Source organism: Podarcis filfolensis (assembly GCF_964270895.1).
Source record: "Podarcis filfolensis genome assembly, chromosome: 1".
Classification (NCBI taxonomy): Eukaryota; Metazoa; Chordata; class Lepidosauria; order Squamata; family Lacertidae; genus Podarcis; species Podarcis filfolensis.
The window spans coordinates 78,383,579-78,399,589 of record NC_139604.1 but is presented as its reverse complement, the minus strand read 5'-3'; the positions used below and the strand labels follow the sequence as shown (position 1 = coordinate 78,399,589).

Here is a 16,011-nt window from a genome sequence, read left to right as displayed (position 1 = left end):
AGTCCCAATGACTTCAATGGGGCTCATCCAAAGTAAGAAAGATAGAGCCGTCGGACACGGTTCTATAAGACTGGAGGATATAATGGAGAAACACTAGGGAGGAGGTCTGACAGCCCAGTCCTGTTTACTCGGAAGTAAGGTCATTGGAGCTTCCTCCCGCGTAAATGCGCAGAATTTGCAACCCCAGCTTTCTGCGCATGCCCAAAGTTCGAGTACATCGCTGTTTGACATACGTGAGTGTATATACGGATATGAATGTATATATATATTTCCTGTGCAGCTTCTCTGTCTCCAGGGTGCCTTCTAATTGAAGCGCAGCCTGGCATTGTGAAACGTTAAGTAAACTCCCCGCAAATTCCAGGCACGCCTTGATATGCAAACTTAAAGGATGTGTTTTTTTGCATAACCTTCCCAAGTCTTTTGGAATACACCCCCCCGGTCTCTTCGCTTTCCCTATTTCTAAAGCACACTAACGTTAGATGGTCAAGAGTGTCTCCGTCCTCGTTTTAAAAGCTCTTCGTCCGCTTATCTGCGACTCACATTTTTATTTCTTAATTTGCGTTTAGTAAATATAACTCGGGTCAGTGGCCAGCTGCGCGCACTCCCTTTCTACCGAACAATATTTGCTTTGTAAAGTCGGTTCCCCTTTCCAGTCCTTTAAAGAGGAGGGGGGGAAGTGGCGGGGGGGGGGATCCACGACGAGAGCAATGTTGTTGTTTTTTTCATTCATAAAAATCTGCGTCGGTGTGGCAGGAGCCCTTGATTTATGAGACGGAGCAGTATCAGCTACAGCTTTTCCGGAGCCCCCCTTGTACCACCACCCTCCAGCTGAGACGGCTGCACTGAAAGACCGGCTTCTGCTGCGTGTGGCAATATTGCAGGAGCGAGATCGCCCACTTAAAACAAAATTGGCTCTAATTCCTGGAGGGAACTCCCCCCCCCCCTTTCCCCAACTGGGCTCCAATACAAGAGGAAACTGGAATTAGCATAAGCCAATGGGGGAATAGATCTGTTACCAGGCGGATCAGGCAGATCTGAACTAGGAACTTGTTTGATTTCTCTCTGACAAGACAAAAGGGGTTGAGGCAAAAGTGCGAGAGCCGAAGAAAAACGTGAACGCTGGACTTGCAACGGGAGGGAACAGGAAACTTTTGATGGAAGCTTTTTTTCTCACGTTCACAGTTGCACTTCCCCGCTTGGTCAACGATCAAAAGGAAGAACGGAGAGAGCCGACATGCTCTTTATTTAATGGCGAATAATAATTGGGAAAGCGTTGGCAGCCTTGCAGACGCTGAAGCCAGGAAGGGGGCTTTCGTAGTGCACGTGTCTGGTTTAAGAGATCCCGTAAAAGGGAAAGTGTAGGGCAACCGCAGTTTGGGGTGCGCGCGCGTGGGGTAGGTGGTTATGTATGAGATATGAAACACAGATTCGCATTTGGACATTCGCCCTTTGCCCATTCCCTGCATAGATTTGGGATGACTCAAATCAACGATTACCTTGCTGTCTTCCACGGTAGGGGGGCCGATTGCCCTTTCAACTGGAAAAGGGACCATCCGATATACCAGCTTCGCATATGCGCTCCGGCATTTCTGCCCCTTCAGATGTGCGCACTTTCCCCTCGATCCCCAGCGCCGGGAACCAGCCTTCTTTTGTTTGTAAGAATGCCATAAATTAAACAAACCACTTCCCACATGTGTAGGTGGAATCTCACCTTGAGCGAGATACCTGATCGGCAACTTTAAAGGAGTTCGTTGCCCCCTCCGCTCCACCCCCTCCTCTCCGCGCTTTCTCCGCTCGGTCAATGTTTTCCATTGTTAAATCTTTCCAAGGCTCTCATTAAAAAATGCAGCTCCTTTTAGGTCTCACGTTCCGTTTTCACATGGTGTTGGCTAAAGTGCACCCCTCTTTCATTTTTCACTCACGATTTTGATGGGGGGGGGGAATAATAATAAAGAGCTCGAATATAAACGGCACGTAAGTATTAGGTTTGTTCTGACAGCTTTACCGAAGTTTTTAGAAAAAACACACCTCGTAGTTGCAACTCGGGAGGTGGCGGCGAGGTCTTTCGGTTTGTCAACCCCCCCCCAAAAAATCCCTTTTTATTAAATATTGGTTGCAATCAGTGGGTCTCTTTTAGAATAAAACTTATGAAGAAGAGTGGGGGTATCACTCCTGAGGGACTCGGAAGGAGAGGTGGAGTGGGGGCGCCGAGTCAAAGAGAGCTGTGGGGCTGTTAGGGGGCTGCGGCAGGCGATCTCGCCTCCTCCCTCCAGCCTGCATTGGCTTCGGGGTTGGTTCCTGCTCCGCTCGTCTTCTCCTCCGAGGAGGCGCGTATGAGGAAGAGGCGCCCTTAAGGGCACATGTGCTGCGCGCTCCTATGCACGTTTACTCGGAAGTAAGCTTCCCCCCAGCGCCCTTGTGTTCAGTGCGACTTGCTCCTAGGTAAGGGGGCAAAGGACTGCCGTCTGTGCAGATGACATTAATAACCAGTCGAGCGGCGGAAAATGTTGCAATTACGCACACTGGCTCTCTCTAACCACCCCCCTCCCCCGTGTGGATTCTGGCAAGCGTCTTCTGAGTCCCTTAAAAAACCCACCCTCTTATATGTGAAAAGGTCTTTGGCATTCTAAATGAAACAAAACCGGCCACATATTTGGGAAGGGCCCGTGGTTAGATCTGTGTCTGTCGGCGCACAGCGCCGCATGGGTTGTTGTACCTTGGCCGGGCTGCGCGGGGGCGCATACTCTTCCTGAGGTTTACCTACCACACCGCGGCGCGCACGTTTGCCAGAGGCTTGCTGCGTCTTGCTTGCCTCTGCAATTGTTTGCAAGCATCGTGTATCTTGGCCAGCCGCGCTTCTCGCAAGGCATTGCCTCCCAAACCGACCCCAGCGACGTGCTTAATGCGTGAAATCCTCAACCCACCCAGCCACCCCCTTCCCGCCGCCGTCTGATAGTGCTTTTCTCCCGCTCTCGCTGTGAGAAATTCTGCCTGATCTTGCTTGGATTGGATATAGCAGCAACATCAGGAAGTTGAAACGTGTGTGTGTGTGTGTGTGTGCGCGCGCGCAGAAGAGGAATCTTGCAGGCACTTTCTCATGATGTAATGAACATTTTTCCTCTTGTGTCTCTCCCCCCCCCCACTCCGCCTCGCTTTCCAAAAAATAAAAAAGGAGAAAAGTATATGCAACCTTCTTCCAATCAGGGGGATGCAAGCAAGAAAGCAGAAGTTATCTGTTGCTGCGCTGGAGAGTTGCGGTTAAGACGAGTTTCCTCTCTCAGCTTTCTCGTCTGGCGAGCGAAGCTACATAATCTTGGGCTTTCTTGTGCGCATTCCTACTTAAAAAAGCAAAATAGCAAAGGGTCCCCCTTACGTAAGGGCCACTGCCTACATTGTACTTGAATAAAAGCGATGGATCAAAATGCAACCGGATAATGCATATGATGATTGCGGCGGAGTTGGGGGGGGGCGGGGGAAAATCTGGGCTCTTTCGATAATTTCCGAAACTGTGAGAGTGGGGAGGGGAGGGGGAGGGGAAGCTACCGGTTTCAAAGTGCTTTTGGAGATGTTTAATATACGATACGTCTGTAGTCTGCTCCCTTTGTGTGTGTTTTAAGAGCGGGGGGGGGGCGCCGCTGAACAGCATCTGTATTTTTATAAAAAAAGACACTGCTCATTTAATGCTCCGGTTCTCCTTATTTTCCCACGCTAAACCGGGAGGGATCCTAAGCGCGTTATAAGTTAACGCCGAGGCTCGTAGGTTAGGCAAGGTTTGTGGGCTTTGTATCGAACCCGAAGCTGGGAGAAATATTGGGCGATATCGCTTTAATTGAGGCTTCTGTGCTCTGATCATTAAATGGAAGCGCTGCGAATTCCTATCATTCCTGCCTGTGCCTAAGTTAACAAGCCCACATGGTTTCTCTTATCACCACCGCGCACCGTAATGTCTCTAAGACGAGGACCCGTCGGAACTGTGAAAGGGATTCACGTCAGCTCGCTGTTTTCATCGCAGGAACTGCTGTTTTGAGTGCCTTGGAAAACTTTCCAACAATAGTTTTTTGTTTTTTAAGACTAAAGGGAAGGTCAGTTTTTTTGTTGCTAATGCTGTAATAGAGCCCGGTGCTTTGCTTATGAGCAGTAAGCTTTATTATTTTTAAAATACAAGTTTTCGGATTTGGACTGGGAAGTAAACTGAACAACACAATTGTAGGGACGTAGAAGAAGAGAATGTAATAATCTTCCCTGATACAGAAGGAGTCACTAAGAGTCTTCCTGACGCTCTCATTGGCAAAGGAGCCCTATGCACATATTGTGCTGTACTCTCCCTGACCAGTTTGTTAAGCGCTATTATACTTAATTGTGCTTGCGAATCGGAAAGGGAGTACAGTAAATGCCAAGCAGTATACAGTCATACCTCGGGTTACAGGTGCTTCGGGTTGCGTTTTTTTGGGTTACGGACCGCTGGAACCTGGAAGTACTGGAATGGGTTACTTCCGGGTTTCGGCGGTCGTGCATGCGCAAAAGTACTAAATTGCGCTTTGCGCATGTGCAGAAGCGCCGAATCACAACCCGTGTGTGCACAGACGTGCCACTGCGTGTTGCAAATGTGCATCCCACACGGATCACTTTCGCAACCCGAGCATCCACTATACAAATCTCGTAGGCATACAATTGCATACAATATAGTGGGTTGTGTTTTTGCCATACATGAATAGGGAGTCTGGTGCCCTTGAATCCAGATGTTGTTGGACTCCGATTCCCATCATTCCCTGACCCTTGGCCATTATGGGAGTTGGCATCCAGCAACATGCTGAGGGCCGCAGGGTCCCTCACCGCTGTAACCCCAAAACATGGGTTGGAGCAGCTTCAGTGCTCGGAGGCTCCCATTATGATCATTCTAGAGCATACTTAGGATCTACTGCTGGGGAATACCTAGTCATAGAACTGGACTCAGATAAATATATTTGGTAATACTATTTGTTACGGTTCCAAAATTATATTTTCGCTAACATAGATATATTGTAAGCTACTTTGCCAAGCCCTTTTTTTTGCATTGAAAAGAAGGCAGAAATATCTAAGTAACAAATAGGTTTCCTTCCCCCACCAGAAGAAGATGGCAATCCAGGGACAATTTCAGGTGCTGCAATGGGAGTAGTCATAGTTCAGCAAGAGAGCACATGCTTTGCATGCCAAAGGTCTCGGGTGGAATCCTTGGCCTCTCCAGTTAGAAAAGCAGGAGGTAAAGTATGTGAAAGACCTCTGCCAAAGATGCTGGAGAGCTGTTGCCAGCCAGTAGAGTAGCAATACTTGGCCAGGGGTCCAAATAGTCTGATATTCATGTGTTCCCCTTACCATGCTTTTACAGTGCCCCTGAACAGACCCCTGTACTTTTTGCCCAACTAAGTGAATTGCTGCCATTTTCTCCTTTACTGCCAGCGTTCTCCCAGGTGGGCAGGAATCATAATGTTGTATCTTCCTTACCCAGGTACTGATTTCCTTAACAGCCATGATGGATTGAATTCAACCAGCTCACCTACACCCACAGCCCCAAAGTGACACTTCACATGGACATGCAGCTCAACATGGTTCTCTTCCCTCATATTCCAAGAAAATTACTGTCATTAACACACACATTTTTCTAGAGTTAGACCTCTGAGACAATCACAGTGCAATCCTAAGCATGTTTCCTCAGAACTAAGTCCCATTGAGTTCAGTAGGACTTACTTCCTACAAGGTTTGCATTTGATTGCAGCCTCAATGCATTCAGAATCCTATCCGGCACGGACCATGAAAACTCCATAGTTGTCCCCTGTTCCTTTTTCTGTCCTCTAAATGAAAGAGAGAATATTTAGAAAGTCCCTTTATTTTAATTTCATTAATTTTTCAAGAAAAATATGAGCATGAACATAAACAACAACAATACAATTGATTTCCCCCTTCCTATCCCCACCCCCCAAACAGAAGACTAATGCATCAAATTTCCCCATAAATGCGTAGTTGACGATTGCCAATCATCAGGTTTTTCATTTGAATATTGTATAAAAGAGTGCCATAATCCAACAGGATGGTCCATATTGGATATGTCATTGAGGGCGTTGTCCGTGACTGGACCTTACATTCAGGGGTACCTTTACCTTTTTACTCTATTAGTTAGTGTCTCAGATAAAGCAACTGTCCATATCTTCTGTTTCCATTGTGTGATGTGCAAGCGATCAAGTCCTTTCTGGTTCTTTGCTATAAGTACCGTAATTGTGCCGCTACCAGAAGAAAAAATGGTGAGTTCCTTGCTGAATATCTTTGAAGATTGTTCATAAACCTAGGCATGGATTGCATTGCACGTCCTGGTTTGTGATTTTGCTTTGTTCTGTTTTGTAAATATCCCTTCCCAAAATGGTTCCGCCCATTCACATGCCCACCATATATGAAAAGCCTTGTACCTTCTGCTGAAGAAAGTCCCTTTATTGATCCATGTCACACTCAGGTAGGAAACCTGAACTCACCAGTAAAACACGCCAGTAGAGAGGAATAACAAGAATTCACTAAGTAACTGGCATTTAGAGGGAAAGACCAAAACCATCTTGATGACGCATTGTAAATACTTCAGATAGCTGAGAAGAGTTGATCAGTCAAGCACCAGGTTGTGACTCAGCTGTTCCAGGACTTGATAACATCAGTATTTCTGAAAGGTTGGTGATTATTTCTTTCCCCTCCCCCCTAGTTTGCAGTGTCAAGATAAAATGTGTGGATGCATATATGCAAATGTGCAAGCCTGCTAACGTGTCCCTGGGAGATGCCAGCTTTACTTTACTATTACTTGCAATTTATATATAGCATCTAATGACTGTTCATCAGTGTGCCAGGTGAGTTGTGGAGTTCAAACCTTCACTCATTGCTTGGAACTGGGGGAGAGGAGGGCACACCCTCAGTGCTGTCACAAGCACAAATAACCCCTGGAACTCTCAGCAAAACATGTTTAAAACATCTCACATTGCTACCTTGGTGCAACCTTCATCACAGGGTGGTTGGGAACAGAAAGTGGGAAAGCTGCTTGTGTTTCATCCTGAGCGACTTGTAGGAAGCATGCTGCAGACATTTTTATTTTACTAATGTATTGCATTTATGGACTGCTTTTCACCATAATGCCTTAAATACAGCTAATTCACACACTTATTTAGTATAAACAAAATAAAAAAATTCCTTCCAGTAGCAGCTTAGAGACCAACTAAGTTTTTAATGTATGACATATTAGTGTATTTTTGGTATTTGTGGAAGCCGCCCAGAGTGGCTGGGGAAACCCAGCCAGATGGGCGGGGTACAAATAATAAATTATTATTATTATTATTATTATTATTATTATTATTATTGTTATTGTTATTATTATTATTAATATTATATGAGCTTTGTGTGCATGCACACTTCTTCAGATACACTGAAACAGAAGTCACCAGACCCATATATAGGGAGAGGGTGGGGAGGGGTATTACTCAGAAGGGTGGTGGGAATGGGTGATTGGCTGATAGGTGTGGTAAACCTGTTAACGACTGTTAACGACTGCAATTGGTTTTACAGGAAAAAGCAAGGGGTGAGATGGTTTATTTAGTATAAACAGTAAAGGTAAAGGTACCCCTGCCCGAACGGGCCAGTCTTGCCAGACTCTAGGGTTGTGCGCTCATCTCACTCTATAGGCCGGGAGCCAGCGCTGTCCGCAGACACTTCCGGGTCACGTGGCCAGCGTGACAAGCTGCATCTGGCGAGCCAGCGCAGCACAAGGAACGCCGTTTACCTTCCCGCTAGTATAAACATTAGAATGTAAGAAAAGCCTGCTGGATCAGGCCCACTAACTAGTTCAGCATCCTGTCCCCACAGTAGCTACAGAGCGCAAGTACATTTCCCCCTCCTGCAGTTTCCAGCAACTGGTATTCAAAAGCATTACTGCCTCTGACCATATTTGAATTGTGTGATTCGATTGCTCCATTTGCGTGTGGGGCTAAATCAAACCATGACACAGTGCAAACATGCTGGCTCCTAGACATTGCATCCCCTTTGCTCCTCCCCTGGTCCTATTAGCTTAGCATAGCATGGCAGCTTAGCCCAGGTTTGGCATAGCATGTTGTCCAAACACAGGATCGTGGTTAAGCCCTCTTCTCCCCAGCCACAATTTGTAGCCAAGACTTGTTCTTGATTGTATCTGAGGAGCGTGCTTAATTATGATCCTGTTCAGACCAACGCTAAGCCAAATCCTGCATGATGAAATCCTGCTACACAGAGCTAAAATGCCTGAGGAGGAGCCAAGTGGGTACAAAGTCCTCATGGGGAGTCAATACATTTGCTTGGTCCCTGCATAAATCATATTGTGATGGGCAACGAACAGGCAAGTAGCTTGCGGGTATTTCTGAATCTATTACTCAAGGTTCAAGTGGCTGTGGTGGCATGAAGTATCTCCTTTCAGCTTTGTCTATGCTTTGGTAACCTCTAGGTTACCACGCATTGCAGTGTTATACATGGCTGCCTTTGCAGACTGCTCAGAAACTTCAGCTAGTGCAGAATTCAGAGGCCAGGTTGCTCACTGGGGCAAGATGGGTATGAGTACATAACACCAGTCCAGGCCTGACTGCATTGGTTACCAATCCTACACACACACACACACACACACACACACACACACCCTAATTTCTTACAATGTATTTAATGTAGGCTTGTTCTCTCAATCACTGGCAAGGATGAGGAAGGACTGTATTTTGCCTTTTTTAAAAAGGTAGCATTTTAAAGGCTTTTCAAATAATCCTAACAACTCTGTGTGAACAAAAGAGCAATAAGGGGTCATTAATCAGTGTTAGGGATGCGGGTGGCGCTGTGGGTTAAACCACAGAGCCTAGGGCTTGCTGATCAGAAGGTCGGCGATTCGAATCCCCGCAACGGGGTGAGCTCCCGTTGCTCGGTCCCAGCTCCTGCCAACCTAGCAGTTTGAAAGCACGTCAAAGTGCAAGTAGATAAATAGGCACCACTCCGACGGGAAGGTAAACTGTGTTTCCGTGCGCTGCTCTGGTTTGACAGAAGCAGCTTAGTCATGCTGGCCACATAACCTGGAAGCTGTATGCCGGCTCCCTCGGCCAGTAAAGTGAGATGAGCGCCACAACCCCAGAGTCGACCCCGACTAGATCTAATGGTCCCTTTACCTTTAATCAGTGTTAAGTGAATTTGTGAATGCTTCCCAAAGTGAGATGCATCTCAAAGCAGCTAAGGAATGGAGAGGTTGCTTTGGATAAATTCTATGCATAACAAATGTGCAACCAAATATTTGGTCTGAATTACAGAGTTGTCCTACCCCTGCTGTCCCCCAGTGAAATAAAATCTGCAGCAGAATATGGGGCAAGTAAAAATTCCCCTTCTCCCTCACCGCATCAGTATATGCGATTGAAAATGAAAACTTTAAATATGTATATGGTTGAAATACTACTGAATGGCCTATTTCACAGACTCATAGCAATGGAAAGGAGATAATCTGACCATAGTTCAATGCAGAAAATCAGACACAATATAACTTAGAGGTGGCCATTCACGCTCTGCATAAAAACCTCTAGCAATGAGTTTCCACCAGTTTCTGAGGCAGTCTGCTTTTAACATTTAGCCAAAATCCTCTTGTTCATTGAACCCGTTCTTTTGGGTCCTAACCTCTGGAGCATCAGAAAGCAAATTTGCTCCACCATTTATGTGACACTGTGGTTTGTTATTGGAATATCCTTTTGAGGTTCACTAAACGGTACCTCAGACTGAGAACTCCATGGGTGATTGGGGATTTGAACCTAAAACTACCCAATATCCTCAAACTTGATACTCAGAACAGTTGACCTACTACAGTACACTGCTCTCAAGTACTTAAAAGAGAATAGCTGAAATGTGGCAGCTGTTTAATTGATTTTCTTTTTTAAAAAAATACAAAATCACTTTCGTGCTTGGTTTAGATCCTATTTTTGCTTGTGGTAACAGACGTTTTGCCACCAATATAAACCCAAGCAGAACTGGAGCCTCTTAAGAGGCACAACCTGTTACAGTATGATGTAGGGTCTTTTTCAAACTGAAATAAGGCTAGCCCAATTATTAATATAATTTAGCAAAGTACTGATCTGGGGGAAAGATCAGTGCCGACCAAGTCTTTGGGAAGCACTTTTCAACTTAAAAGCCAGTGTGAGTTCCATTGATTTCAATAGGATTTAGTCCCCCCCCCCCAACATTCTCCAGATTGCCCCCAAGACCTTAACTGAGTTTGTTCCATAGTGCCTCCTTTATTGATTCACTCCCGCCTTCCCCATAATCTCATTTTTATGACGGGGTGGCATTTTTTTTATCCCCCTATTCTTTGTGAAGAAGTGATGCAAAAGTATAACACCGGAAGATTATGAACATTTGCAAGTCTAATCGAAATGTCTTTCTTTTCTTTTCTCGCACCTCCGTAGTCTTGGCTGCATATTGGTTTTCAAATTTTCCCTCTTAATTTTCATCTGGCATTTAGCCAGCTGCAATTTACTCTGCTTTTTTATTGCTTTTACTAGACTTGGATTTCCTTTATTTTCTTTTTTTTAAAAAGGCACTTGGGTGGCTTGGTTAACCTTTTGAATGTTGTCATTTAAATAGACTAGCCTGAGTGGAGATGAAGGAAGGCCAAAGAGGAACAATAGTCACTTTCTGTGAAGGGCTTTAGCATATGAATGCTTCAAAAGACAGACATGCAGTTATAGGAGAAGGGCACTTGGACATCACTGCAGAGTCATTAATTGCATTGTGATTCCAGAATGTAAATAACAACAAATGTAGGCCAGGATGTTAATAGTTAAAGTGACTCAGCACAAGGACACCGGACTGGAGAGTACCTTGGGTTTTGTTATCTTCTGAAGAACACTTAAAGCTCACTTTTCTTTGAATGAAGAAAGGGAACTTTTGGCTTCATCTGTGTTGATAAGATCTTCTTAGGCTATGACAAGAGACACGAAGAAAAAATTGACCCAAATAGTTTAAACAAAAATGAGCTTTTGAATTTGATTGATTGACTGTATGCAAAACAAGACACTGCCAATTTTTAATTTGAGTGGCGTTTCCTAGAATGTGCCAGTTTCCTTTGAACGCATGCATGTTTTTCCTGTGCATTTGAACACTCTTTGACGAGCGGCGCAATTCTACTCAAGCTTAGTGGGACTTGTAAATGTATATAAGATCGCAGCTTTCAAGATATACAGACCTGGTCAGCAATCACCATTTAACTTTGTCATAAGCAGAATTGTACAGTGGGAAGGAACCCTAAAGGGTCATGTTGTCTAAGCCCCTGCTAATGCAGGGAATTAACTACTACATCATCCCTGACTGGTGGACGGCCAGCCACTGCTTTGAAATCTCTAACCGCCTTTGTCAGTCAGCCTGATCTCCTGAGAAAATGGTCTGGAGCTAACTGGTTTGGGGGACTTTCTGGGAGGTGAGAATGATAGCTACCTATTTATTGCGGCTGAGCCATAGATTGAGGAGCTCCCCTACATTATCAACAACTTTGTTTCTAAGTACACTTTCCCATAACTTTAGCACTATGCTTTTCTCTGCTTTGTTTAGACGTCCTGCACTGCGAATCTGTTAGGATCACCACCAGAGAACAAGCCACCGAAACCTTAGACCAGATCCAACCCAATGTGTCTCATGAGTTCAAAGGCCCACTCAGCCATGAAACGTACTGGGTGGCTATAGGCTATAGGCCAGTCACTATCTTTCATGGGGCATTTGTATGAATAAAATGGCAGAGGCACAACCATGTATGTTGCCCTGAGTTGCTTGGAGGAAGGGCAGGATAAAAATGTAATATAGTAATTATGTGTAAACAGCTGTAATAAAGTATCTGGAGTGGTGGGGAGGAGTTTAAAAGTTTGTTTATATAAACTTAACAATCAATACATAGCTAATTTCCAGATCTGTAAGTCTTGCATTGGGTTGAGAAAACATTTCCTCCCAAAATAAAATACATTGGGAAGAAAGTGGCGCAGTCTCTCTTTTTCTGAACTGTAGCTTGTTTTCTCCTGGGTGCTTTTACACGCTGGTATTACTGTTGTCTATTGCATATTTTCAATTGCTGACCGTGCCTAATTTGAAGGCAGTTAAGAGACAGAGTTTGTTGTGATGTGGCTTGGACTCCATCATTGCTGCAGTCTGGGCCAGAGGTTTCTCATAACTCCTGTTTACCGGAATTGTTTTGGGTTAGTTTCAGGTTTTGTTGCTTGAGAGGATGCAGACAGGATCCTTGGACAAGTGTGTCTGATAACCTGCCAAGTTACAGCCCCTGCAGAGGTATTCACCTACTTTTATAGCATGGATCATCAACACTGTGTGTTTACAGGATCCACCCTATTCCCAGGACCGTAATATGCTTTAACCATTTCTAATGCTGTATTTTAAATTGTTGTAACATGTGGACTTTGTGGGGCTATTCTTGAGGATTCTAAACTTACTGTATTTCTTAATGCTACTGATTTGATTGTTATCAAGCGATGGATATCACTGATATGCTTTGGCACTTTGGTTTCCAGGCAAAATCCAAGATGCTAGTTTTTCTAGGGATAGCCTGAACCAGCCATGCATCTTCCCATTTGACACCCTTCACCAACCCCCTGCATGGTAAGGTATTTCAATGAAGCATTGCTCTTAGCCTTTTCTGTTCCGCTCTTGCAATTGTGAAACTTGCTTCCTGGGTTTACTTGCTAGTGCATGCCGCCTTTAGCTGTTAGAATGGAAAGTTAAACATGGTTTTGCAAAGTATTTCCTTCACTTCTCTTAGTCTGTCTATTAGCTGCTCTATATACCACCTTTTAAAGTGTGGTTGCTCCTTCAAAGTGGGGTACCAGATTTCGTAAGATACAGTAATGAGAAAACATAATGAGATTAGAAGCAATTACTAAAGTTACCAACGTTAGCAGCAATGACTTACGGCAACACCTTTTACCATTAGAAGCTATTCTGGTTAGTGTTGTACAGATGTTTGTTGAAATATTTAAATATTTTATTATATTATTTTAATGATTGTTCCACTAACCTACTATGAGCTTCAGTTGCTATGGAAAAGCAAGACATACATTTTAAATAGATACGTTTTTTAACAAAAGAAGAAACAGTGGCCATATCTGTGGAAGAAACTTTGAATGTGCCAGTAGACAAACACCGTTCCCCTCCCTCCATCCCAGGTACAAACAAAATCCCATGTATGCTATAGGCATAGAACATCATCTAGGTTCACAATCATCAGATCTGTGTCTCAGTGCCTGGCTGGGAGACCTCCTGGGAAGCATGGATGGTGACTTTGCACTAGCAGAAAGTGCTTTGACTCATGTAAGGCAAGGCATCCCATTTTTGCCGAGCTCTCCTACCTATTTTTGTGTACCCAATTGGTGTGTGCTGGTGAACCCTCTGGAAGGTGGCACAGAGTACTGCAGTTGGTGGTGGGCACCGGTGCTTTGGGAATTCAGTGCTTTGACTAGGACGAGAGGAAGTGCATTCTGCAGGTGCAAAGCCAACATTGGGTACATCAACCTGCATATGCCGCCTTGAATTCTGCTGATGAAGGTGGGATATTAATGCAATAATTTGAAAGACCTTCCCAATAAAACAGGTAAAGATAAAATACAGTCCTTGTGAAGGTTAGAACCATTTACATCTAAACTGTCCCTAATACATTCCAGGTTGCTGTTTACTTTGAGGTTTTCAATAGAGTCCTCGAAGATGTGCCTTGTTCCCCAATCCGGGGAGTTTTACCTGTTCATTTGCCCATGGAAATATAGTTTGTGACAGCAGGGAATGCAAGGTATGATAATGGCCTCCTATTTAGCCCAAATGAATTTCTTTTGTTGGGTAATCTTCACTTGGGAAGGTGGGGCCTTTTTTTTTTTTTTTTTTGCTTGCTTGCTTAGTACTTACAAGTGAATTAAATGAACAAAAGATTAGGGATACAAAGGAAAGGAAAGGCAGGAATATTTATGTTAATTGGGGGGGTGGGATGAGAGTACCAGTTTTCAATAGCATCTACATTACATCATATTTTGGTTAACAAGGTTTATATGGGAAACTCACATACGGACCATTTATATGTCACCTTTTGTTTATTTGATCAACAAAACAGGGTACCAAATTATACATATTCTTCTTCTTCATAATTGAAAAAAATAGAGTTTCCTTGGTATTTGATCCTTGCTAAATTAGCAGAAATGTAAAGAATGAGCACAAAAACTTGCTGGAAATGTAAAGAAAAGGATGGCACCTTATATCATATGTGGTGGATATGTAAAGTAATTTAAAAAATTTTGGGGGGTGATATATAATGAAATGAAAAAAATGTTTAAAATAACTTTTGCTAAAAAAACCAGAAGCTTTCTTATTAGGAATTATAGGTGCTGAGATTCCAAAGGACCAGAAAAGATTGTTCATGTATGTGACAGCAGCTACACGGATACTACTAGCCCAGAGATGGAAGGAAGAAACAGCCCCGACCAGAGAAGAATGGCAAACCAAGATGATGGACTATGCCGAAATGGCAAAATTAACTGGGAAGCTCAGAAATCAAGAAGACATGAACTTTAAAAGAAAATGGGAAAAGTTTGTGATTTACTTACGAGACCACTGCAAGCAGGTTAAAACATTGGCAGGATTTTAACCACACTTGTAAAGTAACAGAAAGTATGGATAATTTAGAAGGATAAGAATTTGGATAAATATTGATATGCAGTTGTAAATATTATCATCAGGACCCATGGAAGGTATGGGGGGAAGTCAGGAGATTCAGAATAATCTTGATATTTGGATTTTGAATTGTTGTTTGTAATGTGCTTATACTATTTAAAATCATATATCTTCCTTCCTTCCTTCCTTCCTACTGTTACCTTTCTGGGCAAGCAAGCAGTGGCAAGAGTGAGAAGCTGGAACAGCATCCTTCACCTTCCTCCTGATGTTCTTTCTGGGAACACTGGACCCAGAGGGAGTGTGTCACTGAATGGGCAATGGTGACTATGGTGAAGAGGTGGGCCAACTCAGAGAGGTCTGATACAAAGTATGGATTGAGCAATGTGAGCCACCATATATCGGGGGGACCTTCCCTTCTGTGTTGTTGAATTTTAAGATAATTGTCTCACATTAAGACAACACTGCTTTACTTAATAATTTAATTTGATTCATGGACGTAAATTACCAAGTAAAGCCTAACCTAACAGCAATATTGATTGCCATATTGACAATAGGATTTCACATTTAAGATACCAATAGGATTTCACATTTAAGAGTCGGACACGACTAAATGACTAAACAACAACAACAACAACAACGAGACACTATTGTCGCTGCTCATACCTCTTTCAAGACATGTTAATTTGTTGTTGTAATAACACTATCATTCAAATGTACTTCTATCAGTGAATTTACATATTCAAAAGGAAAAACTGATAACATTCTAATGTTCGAGCTGTATTTGCCATGCAGAGTGTGGGCTACTTGCCCACCTCCAGCAGTAGGGTTCATCCATTGTCCATGGCTACAATACAAGTTGGCTGAGCTAGCCACTCATTGTAATAAGGAGCCTTTTGAAGCCATCTGACTGTCTAGCCCAGAGATGGGGAAAGCTGGCTCTCCAGATGTAACTGGACACCAAAGCCCATCAACCGCAGCCAGCATGAGCAATGGCCAGGACAATATGAGTTCCCCATTTCTGGTCCAGCTTAACAAAAGTTGTGGGTTTTTTCTGGAAGTTATTTGATTTAATTATTTTCATCATTTATATTCCGCTCAATGCTGTTGTTTCTAAGCGGTGCTTAATCCTGTAGTTTCTAAGCAGGGATGCAACATACATCATGAAATAACTTAAAATTAACCATAAGAACAGAAAACTGACTTTAAATGCATGCCGAAATAATAATAAAAAAATACTTCCCCAAAAAACAACAGGGCTGGGACTTGTGTGATCTCATCCACAGTTTTGGGCCCACAATAGTGAACACAGGG

At 43.7% G+C, this 16,011-nt stretch overlaps 1 protein-coding gene across 5 annotated transcripts; it reads left to right on the top strand.

Moving 5' to 3' along the window:
- Positions 1 to 139: 139 nt before the first annotated feature.
- LOC310757694 (uncharacterized protein) lies at positions 140 to 14,886 on the top strand. Of its 5 annotated transcripts, XM_083603177.1 has the most exons (6): positions 2,265 to 2,395; positions 12,236 to 12,321; positions 12,561 to 12,648; positions 13,212 to 13,356; positions 13,707 to 13,828; positions 14,403 to 14,886. In XM_083603177.1, exons 1-5 carry the CDS (start codon positions 2,361 to 2,363, stop codon positions 13,803 to 13,805), a joined length of 453 nt encoding a protein of 150 aa, XP_083459303.1. In that variant the 5' UTR covers positions 2,265 to 2,360; the 3' UTR covers positions 13,806 to 13,828; positions 14,403 to 14,886. The 5 variants fall into 5 exon arrangements, 1 of the variants encoding a protein (XP_083459303.1); XR_014545419.1 differs by lacking the exons at positions 2,265 to 2,395; positions 13,212 to 13,356; positions 13,707 to 13,828 and adding an exon at positions 1,827 to 1,974; XR_014545420.1 differs by lacking the exons at positions 2,265 to 2,395; positions 14,403 to 14,886 and adding an exon at positions 140 to 233 and having other exon boundaries at positions 12,561 to 14,338.
- The last annotated feature ends 1,125 nt before the right edge of the window (positions 14,887 to 16,011 follow it).

Bases quoted from the DNA above. Each gene is read 5' to 3' on its own strand.
- LOC310757694 (XM_083603177.1), top strand. From the start codon at position 2,361: ATGTGCTGCGCGCTCCTATGCACGTTTACTCGGAA. The intron at 2,396-12,235 runs GTAAGCTTCCCC...GTTTTGGGTTAG, and splicing joins CTATGCACGTTTACTCGGAA to TTTCAGGTTTTGTTGCTTGA. The intron at 13,357-13,706 runs GTAAGGCAAGGC...AATACATTCCAG, and splicing joins CAGAAAGTGCTTTGACTCAT to GTTGCTGTTTACTTTGAGGT.